The following is a 21,420-nucleotide window of genomic DNA, read 5'->3' as shown; positions in this document are numbered from 1 at the left end:
TCATCTATACCAAAACCACAAACTAATAATAATAATCTTTACACAGTCAGCAACTTAATTACAACTTCTTTAAAAGTGACACATGAAAACTTTCTATAAAGTTGGTGACATAATTGCTTTGCTTTGCATATTCTTTGCATGATGGAGACATATTTGGGGTCTACAATTATAGGAATGTAACACCATAATATAATAATATTCACAATAATCAAGATCCAGATACTAGAGATGAAATCATTGTTTGGTAGTCCTGGGAACATCAGTGGGCTTGTGTTGAGAACATGTCAGTGTTTGTTTGCTGCTGCTTCTCTTGGTGTTATGTCTTGTGCTTCTGGATTCACTACTTCTACTTCTTTCTGGTATGTTTTATTCTCAATCATACATGGATGCATAGATTTTAATGGAGTATGCTTGTACTATATTCACGGGTTTTGGTATAAACGGGTTCGGGTCAAACCCGTGAACCCGTTTAGCTATACAGGTTGTGTTCGGGTGGAACCTGATGTGTTCGCGGGTTTACTCGTTTAACCCATTTATTTATTATTTTATTTATAAATATGTTTTATGTATTAAGTTAAATTGGTTGGGTTTCTTACATTAAAAATTTAAACTAAAAAGGAGGTTAACATATGATTTTATATTTAAAATGTCATTGTTTTATATAAATTTTTATTTTTTGCTTTAAAAATGTAAATTAAAGTATTAATATATGGAAAAAAAAACTTTTGGGTCAAACAGGTCTAGTTCGGGTCAGTTTTGGGTAGGGGTGAGAATATACCAAAAACACTACACGAACCTAACACGAAATTTGCGGGTTTGGGTTTGGTATAAACGGGTTCTGGTCAAACCCGCGAACCCATTTAGCTAAATAGGCCGGGTTCTGGTCGAACTGGTGCGTTCGCGGTAGACCCGGTTAACCCATTTATTTTATATTTTATTTTTTTAAATATATCATATGTAATGAATTAAATTTGTTGAGTATCTTATGCTAAAATTTAAAACTTGAAAAGAATTGACAAAAGATTTTATAACTAAAATGTCATTTTTTTAATGTAACTTTGTAACTTTTGCTTTAAAAATGTAAATTAAAGTATTAATATGTGAAAAAAACTAACTTTTGGGTCCAACCGTCATGCTCTGGTCAACCCGTGAATATGTGTGTTGTGTTTGGGTGCACGTGCCCGACACGTTTTTCGGGTTCTGGTTAGGTTCATTTTTTATTTTCAGTGTCATGTCGGGTTGGACTTACCAACCCGCGAACACGACCCGTTTAACACCCCTAATTTTGGGGCTTTCGATATCAGCTATTATTGTTTATGTATCAGTTTGATGTTTAAGTAGTTAACATCAAATTGATGAACATTAATAGTGGAAACTTGCCCCAAAATTTAGCTAAATAATAAATTTTTTAACTTACATTTGTAGGTGTAAATTTTTTAACTTTTGGGTGGTTCATTACAGCTTTCTAATTGCAGCAATGGGAGTTCAAGTATTGTGGAGTTTTGGACTTGCCTGCCTTGATATTCTTGCTTTAAGATTAAAAAAAGATTTACATAATCATATCTTCTTGAGCCTTATTGTTGTTGGTGACTGGGTTAGCACTTTAACTTTTTCATATAATTTGGTTATTATTATTATTATTATTATTATTATTATTATTATTATTGTGAATTTGGTTATTATGATTTGTAAACAGGTGACAGCGATACTATCACTTGCAGCTGCTTGTTCATCAGCAGGAGTGATGGTTGTGTTCATAAAAGACACAAATATTTGTAGATTACCGTCTGCATTGGCATGTAACACGTTCCAGGTCTCGATAGTTTTGGCTTTCGTGGCGTGGTTTCTTCTTGCTGTTTCGTCATATGTCATGTTTTGGTTGTTGGCGACCGTTTGATTCTGAATGTGCAAGTTTTTTCAGCTGTAAATATTGTGGTGTAGAGTGTAGAGCTTTTGCTTTTACTGTAAATTTGATATATAGATTGGTTAACTTTGTTTCACATAGATTGGTTATTTAAAAAATAATTTATATCAATAAAGAAATAAAATAACATTTATAACACAAAAGACTGTATCATATAACCAACAAAAACCTCATACTTTTAAACATTTGATCTTTGCATCTCCTAATGCCTAATGAGGTCTTTTAACACTTTTACACACCCTTATAGAACAAAAGACACCTTAAAAAACATAAATACAAAAAAAAAAAAAAAAACAAAAACAAAAACCACACATTACACAAACTAAACCTCAGAAAACACCAACTAGATACACCAGCACAACACAACTTCACATCACTATCTCCGGCTTCAAGATACTCGCTTTGATCTCCTTATGGGGCAGAACCACGCCCCCGTTACTGTACACCTCATCACACACGTGCACGTCTTCTCCAAGTATCGTCATGTTCTCAGCCCGGGCCCACTGCCCAACAGTCGAGTGCCACCCAATAATACTGCTCGAGATGCACGCATGTTTCTTGATACGGACCCCACGCATCACGGTACACCTGGACAGCCTGACACCCGACTCCACCACGCAGCCCGGCCCAATAGCCACATCAGGCCCAATCAAACACCCTTCACCAATCTTAGCACTTTCATGAACCAAAACATTGCCCACGATGTTTGACCCGGTAGCCAGTTTAGACGGCTCGTTCTTTCTTAACGAGTCCAGGTAGAGCGTTAGGCCCGTTATGTAATCTTTGGGCTGCCCAACATCCATCCAGAACCCGGGTAAGACCATAGCATATAGCAACTTCTCAGATGCTATTTTCGGAAACGTTTCTTTCTCGATTGATGTGGGCTTCAATTCGATCCGGTTAAGAACCGATGGGTTCAGTAGATAAATCCCTGCATTAATCTTGTTACCCACAAACACTTTCGGTTTTTCAACAAATCTTTCGACTTGACCAGTTGATTCTTCCATAACCACCACACCATATTTTGAAGGTTCATCCACCTATACATGTATCTCAAAATCAATTAAGTTGATAATAATTTTATCAAATTCATTACAAAATTAAACTTAAATTACCTTGGTGACCATTATAGAAGCTTCACCACCATGGGATTTGTGAAATGCAATCATCTGTTTCAGAGGATATTCACTGATCACATCACTGTTAAGAACAAAAAACGGTTCACCGGATTCATCGATTAGCTTGTCTCGGGCTAAGGCAAGTGGGCCTGCGGTTCCAAGTGGTTCAGTCTCTTGTGAACACGAGATTTTTATCCCGAGTTTTGCCTCAAAATCCTTCAAAAAGTTAAGCATCACCTGAAAAAAAAAAGCGAGAAAGAAAAAAGATTAAATTAAAATTTGCATGAATTGTATAATATTCAAAAGAAAGATATAAAAAGCTTCAAACTTTACCTCTGGCTGATAGTTAATAGCCAGAACCACTTCAGTAACTCCTATAGCCTTCAAAGCCTCAATCTGATACAAATCATAAACATAATATTAAATAATTAATTTTCAAAAAAAAGGGTATTTGTGAATATTAAATTATAATTTAATATTCACCTGGTGGAGAATCATGGGCTTGTTGGCAAAATCGACAAGTGGTTTTGGGAAACTGAGAGTTAACGGTCTCAAACGAGTTCCAAAGCCTCCAACAAGAATAAGGGCCTTCATGCTGCTAAGCTTTTTCTGCAAAAGAAGAGTTATCAGAAACTAAAAGAAAGGATGCAATGTGAATGCATACATGGAATGCTATATAAAGTGCTAAACTAAGAAAGATGGTCATATACGCAACAATGATAGAAGTGCTATATTAAGTTAAAAGTAGAAATCTTTCGGTGATTCGATTGCCGGGTGGACATCGAAATTGACACGCGTTCATAGCATTGAAGGAAAGGATAAGTCTTGAAATCAATTGTGCATGAATTGAGAGATAACTGTTGAGGACTTAATAGAGTTAAAGCCAGATATTATGTGCAACAACCGACGATAAAAATTTTAAAAACGCATTATCACGTGAATAAGATAGCATTCCAGATATGCAACACGCTGAAGCTCAAGCTATGGATTTAATGCAGACTTCAATTAGGTGGCATGAAAAATTTAGTTTTTATTAATCTTATTCATTACCATTTTAACTGTAATGTAACATCAAGAGTCAAAATGAAAATCTAAACTAGCTACTGGCTAGGTGTTTTAGGCCATAAGGAATGCACCACCTCAAATATTGTCAACGTGTTTTACGCGCAATTGCTGTGGATGAGAGGAGAACTCCACAGTGAAGTGTGCTCGGGCAACCAAAAACAAATCTGTAAGCTCCTCGTGGACCTGATTGGTTGGTACGAGAGGTCGGGTGTTGCACCTTTTGTCAGCCATCAAAGCAGGACCTGATTGTGCCCGATTGATACCAGACTTACATAATGGAAATTTAAAAATTTGTAAACATGCCTTACTGTTTATATTAAAAATTGTTTAGTTTTGATAGCTCATACTTATACTCTTTTACTTTTAAGCTTAAATTTTCATCGCGTAAGTCCGATATCAATCGGTCACTATTAGATCCTGCTTCGCTTTGGTGAGATGTGACACCTTTTTGGTTCATTGAGACATTGACTTCATTCTTCTTTAAGAACTATACTCCCAAACAGCTCAACAAAAATATAATTCATGACAGTAATCCACCTTAAATTGCTACAAATAGTCAATTAATGAACTACATGATTAAGATCAAACACTATTAGTTTCATTCTTCTTTGAAGAATTTTTCTTAAGTCTAGATCGGTGTAAACAAGCGAAGCCACTTGAGACTGGCTCGCAAAAAAGCTCGAATTGAGCCTAGCTTGAGCCTAAAAATAAGCTTGTTTAATAAACAAGACCGAGCTTCATTTACCAAGCTCAAGCCATCTCGTGAGCCTATTGCTTATATAACTATTAATTTAATAATAGTTATTGTATATGAAAAGTATGATAAATGATAAAAATAACTAAATAATATATATATATATATATATATATATATATATCAAGCTATATCTAAAATTATAATTAAAAAAATACTAAAATAATCATAAAATATATAAAATTTAACTAATACAGTAATACAGTAAACAAGCCGAGGCGTGACACCTTTTCGGTTCATTCTTGTTTAAGAATTTTATTCCCAAACAACTCAACACAATGCAATTCATGACAGTAATCCACCTTAAAATAGTTACAAATAGTCAATTAATGAACTACAGGATTAAGATCAAACACTATTAGTTTCATTCTTCTTTAAAGAATTTTCTTAAGTCTAGATCAGTGTAAGCAAACCAAGCCACTGGCAAGCTACTCGAGACCAGCTCACGAAAAAACTCAAACTGAGCCAAGCCTGAGCCTAAAAATAAGCTTGTTTAATAAACGAACCCGGGCTTCATTTATCAAGCTCAAGCCAGCCAGTGAGCTTAAACGAGCCTATTGCTTATATAATTATTATTATTATTTAATACATATTTATTTAATAATAATTATTGTATATGAAAAGGTATGCTAAAAATAACTAAATAATATTATATCAAGCTATATATAAAATTATAATTAAAAAACACAAAAAATAATTATAAATATATAAATTTAACTAATACAGTAATCCAGTAAACGAGCCCAGCCCGAGCCGAGGTAACACCTCTTCGGGCCATTCTTGTTAAAGAATTTATTTATAAACAACTCAACAAAAATGTAACTCATTAAGTAATCCACCTTAAAAATGATACAAATAGTCAATTAATTAGCTTTTCAAAAAAAAAACTACAGGATTAAGATCAAACACCTTGTGTGCAGCATAATCATTTCAAACACCTTATATTATAATAATAATCTTAGATCTTTGTGAAGATATAATGGCATGATCAGTTCAAAGACCTATACTTGATCATCTTAATGCAATCAGTTGAATCCAAATGGTTACACCCAACACAGATTCACCAGATCTGTTCCTAAATTCAATTGCAATTGAAATGATTAAACCCACATTGTTGAATTCAATTCACATAAAACTTAAATCAAACAGACAGGCTGCATCAAGATCATGAACAAATTCAAGATTCAAAGAGATGAATGAGTAATTACCTTGGGTGGTGATAAAGATGAATACTTTGAATCCTCTGTTCTGTTTAGAATGGATTGAGATTGAAGATAATAAGAGCCCTAATTAATTAATTAATTAATTGGAATTAGAGTCTGTACACAAGATACAGAGGGTAGCTTGGATTGGCTGTCAGGGATGGGTTTTTACACGCTTCGTCGTTGATGATTGATGTGATGAACACAGCCTTGCTGTATTTATAATCGATATCTATATATATTTTTTCATTTACATTATATATCTTAAATATATTAAACTAAATCTTAAAAAAACTATTTGGTTTTACATTTGACCCGAATTTACGGGTATGGTTCTCACCAGACACAGATAACCTTTAAACGGATTATAGCATGTCATTATATTCAAAATTATACCACCAAATGTTTAATATGAAAATTTTATAAAATATGGATATACTTAAATTAATAGCCGTTTTTTAAGGATATTATTTATAATTAAGAAACAATCTTATAGTAAAAAAATATAAGCGGATTATGGGTCTCATTAAACCCTGATAGCTTTTAAATAGATATAGCATCTCATTTATTTGTGAAACTCATTTCGCTATCAAACTCTAAGGTATGTTATTAACTTTCTTACAATAATTGAATTAAAATCCAAAAATATATAAATATTGAAACGAAAAATGTAAAACAACCATTGCAAGTAGTCGTATTCTTATGGTTGGTTATCATGATTGAACAAGGAACTGGGTATTGTGAAATGAAGAGGGGTAAATAGGTAATTTTATATAAAAGGGGATATATATAATTGAGTTTAAGAGTTGAGAAACATGTAATTGATGAAGTTTAGGAATAGAAAATATATAAAAATCCACACACACACACACACATATATATATATATATATATATTATATATGGGGAGGGATTTGTTTAGAACCATATTGAGTTTTAAGAACTTAAGAACTATATTCTAGGCCACACATTTAATTAACTGGATCGGAATATGTGGTTGGGATTAAATCTGGTAAAAAAGTCAAAGTTGGAGAGAGAATAAAGATGTAATTGATTACACTAACTTTTACGTCCATTACACATGCGTAAAAAGTCGACTCGGTGCGTAAAAAAATTTGTAATTTTTTTACATGTATGTAACCTACATATATTATGAATGTGTAAAAAAAATTATTACACTAAGTTCTTCAAATTCTTAAAACTTAAAGTTGTTCTTATTTAAAATCTCTCATATATTATATATACTCCTTTATAGGTGTATGGTATATTTCCACATTAATAATTTTGATTAGATTTGTCAACAGGTACATTTGTTACACAATTGTTTATTACTGCTTTACTTTCTTTAGTACCTCTTGGTACAATACAATGTTATCCTTATTATATTGTGGTATGGTGTGGTGTGGGATGAGTATAAAGTGGGTTTGATCTATGTGGCTCGAATCAAATCAGACTTGGTTATTTATAATAGGGTCGGTTTCTGAGTTTTAAGAATACTGCTAAATGGATGGTACAACTGTACAAGTCAAGTTTCGCAAGTTTGACTTGTTTGCTCAACTCTAGAGGGGTGTGTTGTTAAGAAAAAAAATTAACTTTAATTAAAAAAGTGATATTTTAATAATTTGATTAATTACAATATTGAGTAGATTTAGAGTAGCTTTCGCCATTCACTATAAGTTATTTGTATTGTTAAGAGGCATTTTTCATCGCATTATTATCATTCTTTTTAGTAAAAAACATGTGTAATGAATAATGCCCATTGATACCCTTCAATTATTGTCATTTGAAAAGTATGAACTTTATTGTAAAAACGTTCATATCCTTATAAGTTATAACGCCCCATGATGTTCCTAGGAATGATGTGTGTGCTTTTATCCACCCATATAATGTTTCATTGCACATGACCTTAAAAAACCACAACAAATTTACTTGTACATTGGTCTTTGTTGCTAGTAGATGCTAAAATAATACCAAATTCAATTAAAAGAACATTTTACTTTTGTTTTTGTTAAAAGATAAATAGACCATGAGCATCCTTCGTATTCTTCTTATTGGTCCGCACAATGTGATTTACTTTTTATTTATCGTAGGTAGGACCTTTTTTTTATTGTATATGGAAACACTATATAACTTAATTGACAAATTTCATGACTTCTAGTGTTACTAAAACCATGTAATAAACATATAACACAAACTATCTGTATAATTACTATTATAGTGACTTAATAATCATCAATTGTGATAATTGCTATTGTAATCACCATGAGCAATATTGTATATAACTATCTATAATATCATATCTTATTATGTTATATTATTATATTGTTATAGATCATATTGTATTATATCATACCATATTCAAAATATACTTACTAGATATTTATTGGCATAGAAATTATTTTTTCAATTACTATTAGTAGTAGTTTATTGCATTGATTATAAGTACTAATTATTCATTACAGTGTCATCTTTATAATTCAATTTCATCTTATCTCAATCAAAAGTCAACAAAATATTAATTCTTGAGACAAGTTTCTTCAAAATTTTAATTTCTTATGTCAATTAACGCACCTAGTCAATCTTCAATTCATTGTCTTTTTGGCAACTGACACAAGTTTCTAATTTTTAAAATTTAGGTTGTCATTGTAACTTTAAATATAAATCAATATTTAACCATTATACTTGCCAAACATATTCATGTTAATTACGAAAGCTATATTCTATTTAAAAATTAAAAGAAAGCTTACAACAATTTATTATTAATTTTTCATTTATTTAACAAAGGTGTATTTTGAAGACTGGCACATTGATAGTAAGCCGATTCAAGATGGCTAATCTCCCAATATAGTGACACTTTGAGCGGGTTAGACTCCAAAGAAATAGAGAGAACAACACATAATTTTACTTTACTAATTTTCTTCTTCACATTTAACAAAACTATGAGGCCTTTTATAAGGCTTACAAAGTGAAACGTGGATATGCATGAACTACTAAAAACATGGACATAGTGGAATTAAGAAACCAATCTAATAAACTGTAACTAAACATAATGCTAGTGAACATGAAGGTTGTGTTGTTGCATGGATGTCACGTGAGTGAGGATATGGCTACGTGGGTACGTATCACACATAGATTTGCTTGTGTGTAGAAGGTTACGGATGAAAACGTCGCTTCACATGTGGGCATGCTCGAAAGTCAGCGGGACCCGCAAGTTTTGGACTTTTAATGTTTAAACCAATGTTTTCATACATGATCCGGACGCTTTACCGTAGGGATGAGATTGGGATGGTACCGGTACCGATCCCGAAATTCGGAAATTGTTGGTACCAGTACCGGTACTGAAATGTCCGGTTCGGTACCGGTATTTCATGAAAAATTCGGGAAATACCGGTACCATACCGATACCGAAAACTCAAAACTTGGTACCGATTCGGTACCGGTACCAATCGGTACCCGTATCGAAAACACTTATCCCTGCTTTACCGGGTTAAAGGTCGGACCGACCTGTCACATGACCTGGAAGGGCGTATCGGTGTTTGACCCGGATGACATTATAAATAACTAAATATAAATATTATATATATATATATATATATAATCATAACCAACTTCCATGTACATATACACATATTTTTTATAAAATATATGGCATTTATATTTCATTTATACTAACATAAATGTAGTTTGGTTGATTTGTTAGTGAAATATTCAGCAATACTTAATTTCAATCATGCGCTCGGGTTTAATTCCCAATGTCCACACTATTTTTGTTTAATTAAAATAAAGTTGTTTTCTGGTTCACCAGACGGGTCATCGGGTCTGGACAGACCTTCACCTGAAAAACCCGACCTAGCTTTTAGAAACGGGCCTGATACTTTGACCCGGCCCGGTATAGGTCCTGGTCCTAGTCCAACCGGCCGGGCCATGACAGGTTTCAAAACAGTGCTTTAAACTACATTTTTCATAATGTGTATTTATTCATGGGTATAGTTTATTGTTGATAGATATATACATACATATTATTAGAGGATTAAATTTAAGACATATTTATCGAACACTAGCTGCTAAGCATCTCCAACTTATACTCTGGTGCAACCAATTTTTTTTTTTTGACATATTCACACGGGTCAAGATTCTGGTTAAGAAATAAACACATATGAATTTCTTGACTAACCCGTTGAAAGTAAAGGTTAACAGTCAAACCAACTGACATATTGGTCTTTAGCAGTGACGGATCCAGGAATTTTTTTTGGGTGGTGCACTACTTTTAGATGTTTCAATTTCATAGACTCGGGTATAAAAATTCCGGGTCGGTTCGATGGTTCGGAGAAAATTCATTACATAATAAAAATACGATATATAAATAAAAGAGATACCGCATGTTACCTTTTTGACTTGGGTGATAAGATGAAATTGGTTGCCTTTCGGAAGGATCCCATGGTAGATCATTCAAATTTATTTTTGACGGTTTACTTGAAGATGATGATCCAAGGTTGATGGTTCACTTTGAAAAAATCTCTTCAAATTCATAATACCTACAAATCAACAATTACAAACTAACAAATTAAAACCAACAATCTAACAAACTAAAATTAAATTTAACAAATAACTTAACAATTAAGTAGTTAACAATTAAGAACAATTAATATTTAACAAGAAGTCAAGAACAATTAACATTTAACAATGAATTATGAATGTAAACTTACCTTCAAAGTGGGAGAATAAGAGGATTCGAGTAAGAGTAGGCAGTGGCAGGAAGACTGGGACGGTTGACGGGCTGAGTGGCTGACAGAGTGAGGCTGCCGGCATTTCGCGATGGTCGGAGTGACGGGGATGAGTGGCCGACGGAGTGACGGAGATGAGTTTATTTAAATTTCTCTTCATATTGAACTTAGAACTTAACATGCACATTACCTTCATGTACTCAATTAAGTGTTAAATTGTACCAGACACCCTTGTATTCAAATATTAGGAATGTGTGATAGACTAGGATGGAAGTTAATCTTCAATATATTTTCATTTATACCTGAGTTTGTAAGTATGTTATGACTCGTGTATGTACATTGCACTAGAAATTGTGAGACAAATAGTCATTTTAGTATTATCAAGTTTATTTTAGTATAACTAAATTTACAGAAGACGAAAAAGAAATTTAAATAAACACTGATAGGAGTTTGAAGTTATGAAGTACACATCTGTTTTGAGACAATAATGATTTCAGGCAACCTAGACCATGGAGAGGCGCTGTGTGGTGTTATGAACCCTAACTGATGTTAGGGTAAGTTAGTAAAAGAAAAAAAAAAGTTCCAAAAACCGGAATCAAACCTGCGACCTCCAAGTTAACAAACCAACATGTTACCATCTGGAGAGGTGCTTCAAATGTTTTTTAGATGGTTCCTTTCCAATTTATAAGGTGGTTCCTTAATTATTTTCTATATATAAATGCACTATTATTTCAAAACTCGGGTGGTTCCCCAGTTTTCATTGTAGATCCGCCCCTGGTCTTTAGATGGATATGATCATATGAATGAGGGAAACATGTGTTTATATGAGTGTCTTGACAACCAACACGTGTTTATATCATTTGCATTTTATATTGTTGGTGTTCTTGCGTTTGAGATTATGAAAGTACATAGTCAAGTCAACCAGGTCATGATATCAATTTTATGAGTTATACTCCAAGATTTAGGAATATAATTTTCAAATAATTTGGTTTTCTTATGCAAGGAGTGCTAGCAATGCAATCTATTATCCATTTGTCTTTTTTTTATGAACGACTAAATATTTGTATATCATTGGGACTAAACATTCGTATACTATATAGGGTTTGAACCCTTGACATACGACTAAATATATGTATACTATGGGGTTTGAACCCTTGACCTCCAATTTAACACCCTAGTCATTTTACCACCTCATCAAAGTGGGAATGACTACCCATTTGTCTTCTATTTCGATGTAAGCACGACTCTTTAATAAATAGAAGTTATATTTTTTTAATTAAAAGGCAAACACTTATTTCACTAATATTAAAGTCTATCGGAATATATATTTTAGTTTCATAAAATAAATGGATTTTCTAGAGACACTGACATGTTTTGTTAAAAACCTCACATCGCATAGGCCTATACGAAACGTATAGAGTGTATAGCCCTAACAAGGCTTATAAAGAGGTGTTTGGTATCCCTAGTAGGACCCAAAATGAAAGGAGGAAAATAAATCCACATTACATAAACTAACCCAAATGTACGTAACATAATAAAGTGGTGGGTTCAAATCTTTAAAGAAACAATGTCACGAGAATTTTAAATGGAAACATTTGTAATTAGAAAAAAATAGTTTAAATAATTACACATTTTCTTATCTTGTTGCTTACATATATAATCAGTACAAGGGATATATGATATCTCATTCATACTTTTCGTTTTACAGAAGTATTTTTTTAGTCAAAACATTTTTATTTTACTTTTCTATTTCTAGTTTGACAAATATTTACTAAATTTTAAAAGAGAGAAGAAAGTAGTGTCGGTTGTAAATTGGAACACATGGAAGCAGACAATTACAGCATATCGAAAGCCATGCATGCTCCACATCTGACAACTTGTCATCGTGTCATCCTACCTTCATTTGATTGATTATTATTTAAAATATGTTAATAACGGTAACCATTACATAAATATAAAAATATAGCATTTAGATCCAACACCAACGGCAACATGTATTATATTAGGCTAGCTCTTCTATCCGGCGTGTTGTGTTGGGTAGCGTTGAAACCCAAACGTTGATAAAACCCGAACGTCACGACGATGAGTCAACGCGAATTCGGTTAGTATCGATTACGTTCGTTAGGGTATAGACATCATTGGTAAAGTTTGAGTATAAAGCCCAAAAAATTAATTCTTCAAATTAACATATAAAAATATTAGCATATAAAAAACAAAATATTTAAAACGATGTTTATTTGGTCGGCAAATCCAGGCGGTGTAAATACAATCGTTGTCGGTCTCGGGCATTGTGGCAGTAATTCAACGCGAATTCGGTCGGTTTTTATTACGCTCGTTACGGTACTGGAGCTGAAAAAGAAATATCAATATGAAGGTGGACTAGTAGCCAATGGGTGGGGGTGGGGGTGGGGGGGGTGCGTCGGATGATAAACTTGCGCATTGGTAAAACACGAGCGTTGTCAGTCACATGTGTTGAGACGACGAGTCTACTCGAATTTGATCGGTTTCCGTCAGCTTCGTTATAGTGCCGGAACTAAAACAAAATTTTTTTTAGCATTTGGTCGATTTCCTTTACATTCGTTATAGCAGCTGAACTAAACAAAAAAAAATCACAGACTAATACGGTGCCTCAAAGTAGCCCAATAAGGCACTTGCGGCACAAAAATTCTAAAAAATTATATACAGTAGTAAAGTAATAAATTTCTAAGAAAACATTATGCCAAATTAACGGATGGTCTTTCTAGATGAGCCGAACATGACGTGTTGACTTTACCTTTTTCTGACGACTACTCGGATCCAAGTACCAAAATTGACCCTTCTTGACACATACATATACAAGGAGTAAAGTACAAAATATATTATAGCCAAAGCAAAGATACCAAAATAAAGTCAAATGGAAGCAACCGTGTTAACAACATAAACGATGGTCCATTTATACTAGTTTTAACATAAAACGACTACAACAAGGTCCGGCTTTTGAAGCTTTTAACCCAATTCATCTAAATCTAAAAGTAAATGGGTTTAAAATAAATTTAGACAGTTTAACATACATACAAATTTCAGCAAAATTTTAAAATAAATTTAGTAAGGTGTTGTTTGTTTTTTCAGAGGTTAAAATGTCTGGAGTCTACGGACCACATATGTACGGACAAAATCTCTGTAGTCTGCAAGAAGAAGGCTGCTTGTTTTTTTAATGTCTGTATACTGCTAAAATAATTGGTGGTGATGTATGAACTGTGGTAGTGGGTGGTGGTGGCGGACGGTGATAGTGGTAGTGGACGGTGGTTGACGATGGTGGACGATGGTGGTGGACAATGGTGGTGGACTCTTGGTGGTAAATGATGGTTGTAGGTGGTGAACGGTGGTGGTGGCCGACGATGGGTGATGGGTGGTGGTGGGTAGTGGTGGTGGCAGACGGTGGGTGATGGTGGACAGTGGGTATTGGTAGAGTGAAGAAGCTTGAAAAAAATTGAATATTAGCTTATTTTTTAAGAACATAAAAGCATTTTTCATGTATTTAAAAAAAAATTGTCTTCAGAAGCTTATGTCTGCACGCTTACGAACATAAGCCTATTACAGATCCTTTAAGCAAAAACAAATAGAACCTAAAGATGTTAAGAGGGGTTTAATATCTCAATCTCAATAGTGAATAAAGAAGAATTAGATAAATATGATGTATTAAGTTTCAGTAAGAGTTGTTTAAGAGTCACAATTAAGGGTTGTATTGTGAACTTTAGTTGAGACAAGAATCACATGGTATTAATTTGAATAATGGGAAGGTCAATAAAATTTATATTGTTTTGACAACTTGATATATGATAAAGGATGACATTTAATAACCAAAGTTAATTGATAACAAATGTTGAAAGTTGAATACAACTAGTGGACTCATAAGTTGCCATTGACATATTAGGATGCAAATGATGTCAAGGAAGTTAAATGTGCCCCTTAACTTGCCAATGAGATTCCTAGTTGACATTTAATTTATCTAGTTTATATTATGACCCAATTTTGTTGAGGTTATAAAATCTTAATATATGAAATAGATCATATAATAATAAAATAGGAAATGCTATTAATATGGTCACTAGAACTTGTTACAAACTCATTATTCTAGCAAAGATGGTGAATGAATGCATGTGCAACATGTGTGGAATCAAGCATGGCAAATTAAGGTTAAAAAAACTGATTTTGTGTTGTAGAGGGGCGTACCCTGGGCGTTATGTCTATGTCCCTTGCCCCTAATCTACGATGCATCGGTGTGAAACTAGAAATGTATGTACGCACAACCCAGTGTGTCATATACATGTTGATTTTTCTTTTGTGACTTTTGATGTTTTGATATGGAGATTGTATGTCTCACTTAGCTATGAACTTACACATTAGTAATTCTTACTTGTGGTGTTGTACATGCCTTCTATTAAATTTCATGAATAGGGCGGTGGAAGGGCAAGGATTAACTACTCGAGATAGCACAAGGGCATCCCAAACTTAAGATGCTTAAGTTTATGTAAATGTGTCAATAGTCATGATGTTACGAAACTTAACATTAAATTACTCTATCTGAGTTCTAACTTTCGATCAATTGGAAAAACTTTAAATTCGACACATAACGTGTAAAAGTGGATGTTGGTGTTGTTTATAAACGAAATTATTTTTGGGGCCTATTCCTTTTTATTTTTTTTTTCACATACCTCCAACTTGTCATATTTGTTGTTTTCTACTTTATATTTCAAAATATTATCTGTTTACATAATAATTAGCATGTGGATCCAATGGACCATTGCATGAAATGGGCCTTCTAAAAGCATATAAAAGTGAAGTGGTGGTCCTGGTCCATACTCCATAAACCACGAAATTGTGTTTGTTAGTTACTCTAGTTAGAGTTGAAAAAAAAAACCGAACCTGAAAAAATACCCGGAACCGGGTTTTTTTATACTCGGGTTTTTACTATCCGAACCCGTACCCAACCCTACCACGGGGTACAGATAGGGTATGCATTTCAGTACCAAAACCCGTACCCGACCCGATTTGTACCCGGTAATACCCGGAACCGGGTTTTTGCCAATACCTGATTTTTCAATACCCGGTCATACCCGAACCCGGTTCCACCCAGGTATTAGAAAAACCCGATTTGTGCACCTCTACTAGTAGGTGGTATCGTGGTAATAACTAATAAGTAGATGGTCCAGTTAAAAGTTAACCTCAAAAGGTTAATAGAAACTTAAAATCCAAATTATATAATTTGAAATTTACTGTATAAAAGAAGTTTATATTTATATCTTATATAACCAAAAGCTATGGCTTTTACTTTTTAAATATCACATGTAATCCTACTTTGTGAAACATTTAAAAAAATGAACAAAAAGAGTAAATGCAATTTTATAAAATATGAACAAAAAGATAGAATACTCAACAGACGCATCATACAAATGAAACTTATTGTACACTAATATCCTTACTCCTAGCATCTTAATATTCTTAATATTACTGTCTAGTTGATGCATTTTAATCTTCGGGTTTACTCGTTGCAATGCTAAGTATATACTCAATCTCCTCAGTCACCTCTTTCATCGAAGGCCTATTTTGTCGACGCTCCTCTAAGCACCCGACCGCAAGAAACCCCAACGCTTTCATCGTCTCAAGCTCCAACTTGCTAGCACCTTTCTTCAAGTCCTGGTCAACCGCATCCAACAACCTTTCCTCTTCAACTAACCGTTTCACATAAATCGCCAAGTTCACATCATCCGGCTCTCTATTAAAATCTATCGCTTTCTCAGACGTTAACAACTCCAACAACACAACTCGAAAGGTGTACACGTCACTTTTATCAGTCAGCTGATAGTTTCTATAATATTCAGGATCTAGATACCCTAACGTCTCTTGAGCACATGTCGTCACGTGACTTAAATCCGCCTCAGCTAATCGTGACAACCCAAAATCTGCAACCTTCGCGTTTAACTTCTCGTCTAGTAAAATATTACTAGATTTGACATCTCGGTGGTAGATTGGTGGGACCGCGGAGAAATGTAGGTAGGCTAGCCCCTCGGCTGTGTCACGCGCAATGTTTAGCCGGTGGGTCGTCCACGTCAAGAACCCGTTGTGTCGACCTTTTAGGTGGTCCAACAAGGTACCATTCGGGATGTACTCGTAAACCAGCAACGGTTGTTCCAGCTCAACGCAGCATCCTAAAAGGCGAACCAGACCCCTGTGGTTAACTTGACATAATATTCGGACCTCGTTTAGGACTTGATCAGTGCCTTTGGTGTTCCCAACTTTCGCACATTTGACGGCTACGACAGTCGAATCTTCTAGAATGCCTTTGTACACTTCACCGTATCCTCCGGAACCTAGGAGCCGGTCTTTTGAGAAGTTGTTGGTTGCTTTTTTTATTTATTTTCCAGTGAAGATTTTGGCGGTTTTTCCTGAACCTGCATTAAGTAGCTCTTCACGTTCACGCGCAAGGCGAGCTTGGGCTTCTTTGTGGCGGCGGTGACGTCTGTAGAGTAGGAAGCCGATTATGGCTGCTACGAGTGCTGATCCCAGGCCGGAGGTCAAACCTGATTATCGAAACGTCAACAAACGTTACAACAAAAACTAAATGTATATACGTAAGAGTAAACTGTCATTTTGTTCTCTTTTCGTCACGCGATGAAAAAAGATTTTGAATGAAAATGACGAGAAAATGATCAAAACACACGGACGAAAATAATAGTTTACTTTATACGTAATTAAATTTTAAATACGTGCTTGTCGTTATATTTGATAAAAAAAATATTATTTACTGAAAATAAACCCAAAATATTTGTATGAGAACATATAGAGTTAAGTGTCATTTTAGTACATGTGGTTTGTCCAATTAAACAACTTTAGTACCGTTTTTGAATTTATTGCAAATGGCTACCTCACTTTTCTAAAACTTGCAATTTTAGTACTTTTTTCTAACCATGTTTACTTTTTTCGGTTAAGTCAGGGGTAAATTAGTAATTTCGATTATTTTATTTATTTTCTCTTTTGAGCTAAGTGTCATCTTCATATTGTGGTTTGTTCAATTATGCAACTTTGGTATCTATTTGTGAATTTTTTGTAACTGGATACTTAGATTAGTTTTGGATAGATAGATAGATTAATCAAAGTGTCCAGTTGCAATAAATTCGAAAAAATGTACTAAAGTTGTGTAACTGAATAAACCGCAGGTATAAAAATGGCACCTACCTCAACAGATAAAATAAATAAAATAATCAATATTACTAATTTGCCCCTGACTTAACAGACAAAATAGACGGGGTTAGAAAAAAGTAGTAAAATTGCAACTTTTAGAAAAATATGGTAGCCATTTACAATAAATTCAAAAACAATACTAAAGTTGCATAATTGAACAAACCACAGGTAATAAAATTACACTTGACTCAAACATACAAGGGTACAAAAGCATTAGCAATCATTTAGAGAAAACAATTATTTTATTATGATTTGCATAAGGTGTCTAATTTTGACCTAAAAACACGGCTTTGACTTAGAAATATATGGTCGTTGGTCCCACATGATTTTAACAGAAATATATTATTAATTGTGTTTGGGCCAAAAGTAGGACCACCCTGTTTTTTAAATGATTTTCATTATTAATTTATTATACTTCTAACAAATTATTCAATGTTCGCTAAATTCATTTTAAAATTTAAACCAGCTGACCTATAGTGATCCAGATTAAACTTGTTATTGTTTATACTAATGCGGTATAAGGTTATACATGATGTATAACTGTTGCAGATCACCTTAAATGATTCATATAAAACCTAAAACCTTTTATTTTTTTAAGGACATGTATAAAATAAACATTTTTAGTGGGCTTGATGGAGGAAATAAAAGTTATGGGGTTCCTTTGGGTAAGATGAGGAGTCTTACTTAGGAAAATTGGTGTCGGTTTAAAGTGTAAAGTTGGGGGGTTTACTTTTGGATGTTCTTTCTTGTTTGGTACTTTGGGGTTGTTTTTTCTAGCTTCTTGCTAGTTTTAATATATTAATCTTTGTTGGTCGTTCAAAAAAAAGTTTATCATACGAGCCGTATAACCTTATACAGGCCTACATGACACATGAAAAATGTTACCCTAAGACTTGAACTGAGTGTTTAAGCAAAAGTGAGACGCTATGATACCTGCGATAAGCGCAGTCCGCTTTGAGTCGCTGCAATCTCCTCTGTTTTCACAAGTATCATCTGTCAAAAAAATTAGAAAAAATGTTATAAAAATCCAAATGACTAAATAAAAAATAAACCACATTTAGACAAACTACCTAGTGCACAAACTCCAGCCACAGCATCCCAATGAAGTCCACTATTACACATACACCTACTAACATTACGGGTACCCGATGGCGCGCAAGTAGAGCTAGCATCACAATCCGTTTGTGTACTACACAACGGCTCAGGCGGTGGGACGCACTCTATCTCCACTCCAGGAGCAGGCCACCTACTCACCGGCAACGAATAATCCAAATTCACAAAACTTCTATACGCTTGACACCCGCCGTCCCTAACTCGTATCGAGTACCTCGTTGACGACCCACCCGGCTGAAATGTGCAACATATTGGCGCTCTGCCACACGACGACGCTTCAGCCGAGTTGTTTATGTACGAGTGGCAAAGACTCGTTGAAGTACAGTTTAATGGTGACCTTCAAGAACGAATTGATATACAGAAACATAAAACAAACACATTTAGGATGAACTCTCGCATTATTATAATAAATAAACCAGCCCAAAACCCGATCATAATAATCCCTCATACATTAACCATTATCATGGCTGCGTATTTATAACAGTGACCCAACTTGGCCAATAAATTGTAAATGAGCCAAGCCTGAGCGTGTGAGTTGTTTCTTCAAGCGTTTACTATTTATTAATTAATTTATATACATATTTTATTATTTATATATTTTTGAGAAAAACCTTAAACGAGTCTAAGCTTGGCTCGAGCTCGGCTATGTATGTTAACTTAATACAGAGAAGTAAAACTTAAAAATGCACGATGCTCGTTAAGGCTCAGCGAGCATGAACGACATACAAGGCTCAAGCTCGGGCAGGATAAGTAAATAAGCTTCACTTAAGGCTCTGGCTCAGCTCGTTTGTTATTTATTAATTTATTTATATAACTTTTTTATTATTATTTTTATATATTTCGAGAAAAACCTTAAACAAGCCTAAGCTCAGAGCTCGTTTAGTATCTTAAACGAGCCAAAGCTCAACCGTAAAGTGTTAATAACTTCATACACATAAGGAAAACTTAAAAATGCAGATTCAATAACTAAATGAGCTTTATATGAGGCTTGGGCTCAAAAAAGCTCAGCTCGTCTCGAGCTTTTTGGAGCTCAAGTATCTCAACTCGTTTGCACCCCTACCAACAACTAGCATGTTTGGGATTGAGTTCAAAAAGTCTTTTTGAAAAGCAGGATTTTGAGGGCTTTTGGAAAACTGTTTTTTAACAAGCTAATATAAAAAAGATATCTGTGATTGTCAAACAAATTTTAGCTTATTGGCTTTCTAAAAAGAAACATTTTTCAAACTTAATCCCAAACATGCTCTAAAACCCAAATTACAACCACGTAAACCCATTACAACAATAATAAATTCCATTCGCCCAAATAGATCCCACCGGATCACCACTTACGCGTGACGGGCCTATTATTATTATAAGTAAACTAGTAAATCACCAACATACCTCAGAAGTGATTCAGAGCAGTTAAGGTACAGAATAGTGTTCCCACTGGTAATATTGAACGGTAAGCTCGGGTTCAGTTGCAGACCCTCGGATGCCACGTCAGTTGTGACACACGTGCTGTTATTATTTATGAACCTTGGCGGTCGGATAATAAACCGTTGGGTATTTTGTGAGATTGAGGAGATCGGATACGTGTTGTTAAGTGTGTCGAAAAACAGGGTACCCGATGCGTCGCATCGAACCCTGTATGATTGGTCTCCACACCCAGGTCCCGTACTTAAAGGGTACGGGACCTGGGTGGAGCCGCAGTCTGGGCAACGGGTGGCCGAATAGGTGAACCCGGCGCATGTTAGGATCAGTGCTAACGTGAAGATGGATTTGGCCACCATTTTGGAAAAAAATGATTTGAAGGAGGGTGTGAGATGGGTGTTTATGTAATGAGTTTTTAGTTGGTGTTGTTTTTGTTGACTTTTGGTAATAAGTTATGGGACTACTTTGACTTTTGCGGTCAAAGATAGTACATCTATGATGTATGTATGAGTATGATGTATCTTCTCAATTACTTCTGGTGAAATTTATTACGAAATGTCAGAGGATAATGTTCACATATTCTAGAGTAGTAACATGCTTTGTCCATTGTTTGTATTGTTTGGGACGCATGATGTAGTTTTCGGTGTAATGGGCATAGTTAGGTGCAATATTTTAAAAATTAGCATTTTACTCGTACCGGATTTAGTTTGAAAATGGTATAACCGGAATGTACGGGAGGTTAAACCGGGATGAATAATTTACCTTATAATTCCATATAAATACAATTTCAACTAAAAAACAACCCAAAAGTACACTAATAAACATCGAATGTGAGCTATATATCACACATGAACAATAGTCGAGTCAGATAGAAAATTTGTACTTTGTAT

The 21,420-nt window shown here is 34.3% G+C and overlaps 2 protein-coding genes and 1 pseudogene across 3 annotated transcripts; 1 reads left to right on the top strand and 2 right to left on the bottom strand.

Annotated features, from left to right (window-relative positions):
* Positions 1-69: 69 nt before the first annotated feature.
* On the top strand, positions 70-1,962 carry LOC143560324 (CASP-like protein 5B1). Its single transcript, XM_077048648.1, has 3 exons — positions 70-359; positions 1,462-1,594; positions 1,697-1,962. The coding sequence occupies exons 1-3, from the start codon at positions 229-231 to the stop codon at positions 1,895-1,897; spliced, it is 465 nt and encodes a 154-aa protein (XP_076904763.1). The 5' UTR covers positions 70-228; the 3' UTR covers positions 1,898-1,962.
* Positions 1,963-2,200: 238 nt separating this feature from the next.
* On the bottom strand, positions 2,201-3,714 carry LOC143560322 (mannose-1-phosphate guanylyltransferase 1-like). Its single transcript, XM_077048647.1, has 4 exons — positions 3,526-3,714; positions 3,376-3,438; positions 3,040-3,279; positions 2,201-2,964 (listed from the first exon to the last, which is right to left on the bottom strand). Exons 1-4 carry the CDS (start codon positions 3,634-3,636, stop codon positions 2,293-2,295), a joined length of 1,086 nt encoding a protein of 361 aa, XP_076904762.1. The 5' UTR covers positions 3,637-3,714; the 3' UTR covers positions 2,201-2,292.
* A 12,483-nt stretch (positions 3,715-16,197) lies between these two features.
* Positions 16,198-20,939, bottom strand: LOC143560336 (wall-associated receptor kinase-like 20; annotated as a pseudogene). The gene is made up of 4 exons (XR_013140104.1): positions 20,501-20,939; positions 19,078-19,457; positions 18,941-19,000; positions 16,198-17,346 (listed from the first exon to the last, which is right to left on the bottom strand). The product of XR_013140104.1 is annotated as a wall-associated receptor kinase-like 20 (transcript).
* Between the last annotated feature and the right edge of the window lie 481 nt (positions 20,940-21,420).

This window comes from Bidens hawaiensis, unplaced genomic scaffold (assembly GCF_021521415.1).
Source record: "Bidens hawaiensis isolate Kalapana, Puna unplaced genomic scaffold, B.hawaiensis_p1.1 tig00020325_1, whole genome shotgun sequence".
NCBI classification, from domain to species: domain Eukaryota; kingdom Viridiplantae; phylum Streptophyta; class Magnoliopsida; order Asterales; family Asteraceae; genus Bidens; species Bidens hawaiensis.
The sequence above is the reverse complement of the archived record's forward strand: the minus strand, read 5'-3'. Positions and strand labels throughout refer to the sequence as shown.

Excerpts from the sequence above, each read along its gene's own strand:
- LOC143560324 (XM_077048648.1), top strand. The coding sequence starts at position 229 with ATGAAATCATTGTTTGGTAGTCCTGGGAACATCAGTGGGCTTGTGTTG. Across the intron at positions 360-1,461 it reads ACTACTTCTACTTCTTTCTG|CTTTCTAATTGCAGCAATGG; the intron begins GTATGTTTTATT and ends GGTTCATTACAG. Across the intron at positions 1,595-1,696 it reads TTATTGTTGTTGGTGACTGG|GTGACAGCGATACTATCACT; the intron begins GTTAGCACTTTA and ends ATTTGTAAACAG.
- LOC143560322 (XM_077048647.1), bottom strand. The coding sequence starts at position 3,636 with ATGAAGGCCCTTATTCTTGTTGGAGGCTTTGGAACTCGTTTGAGACCG. Across the intron at positions 3,439-3,525 it reads AGCCCATGATTCTCCACCAG|ATTGAGGCTTTGAAGGCTAT; the intron begins GTGAATATTAAA and ends GATTTGTATCAG. Across the intron at positions 2,965-3,039 it reads CTTCTATAATGGTCACCAAG|GTGGATGAACCTTCAAAATA; the intron begins GTAATTTAAGTT and ends ATACATGTATAG.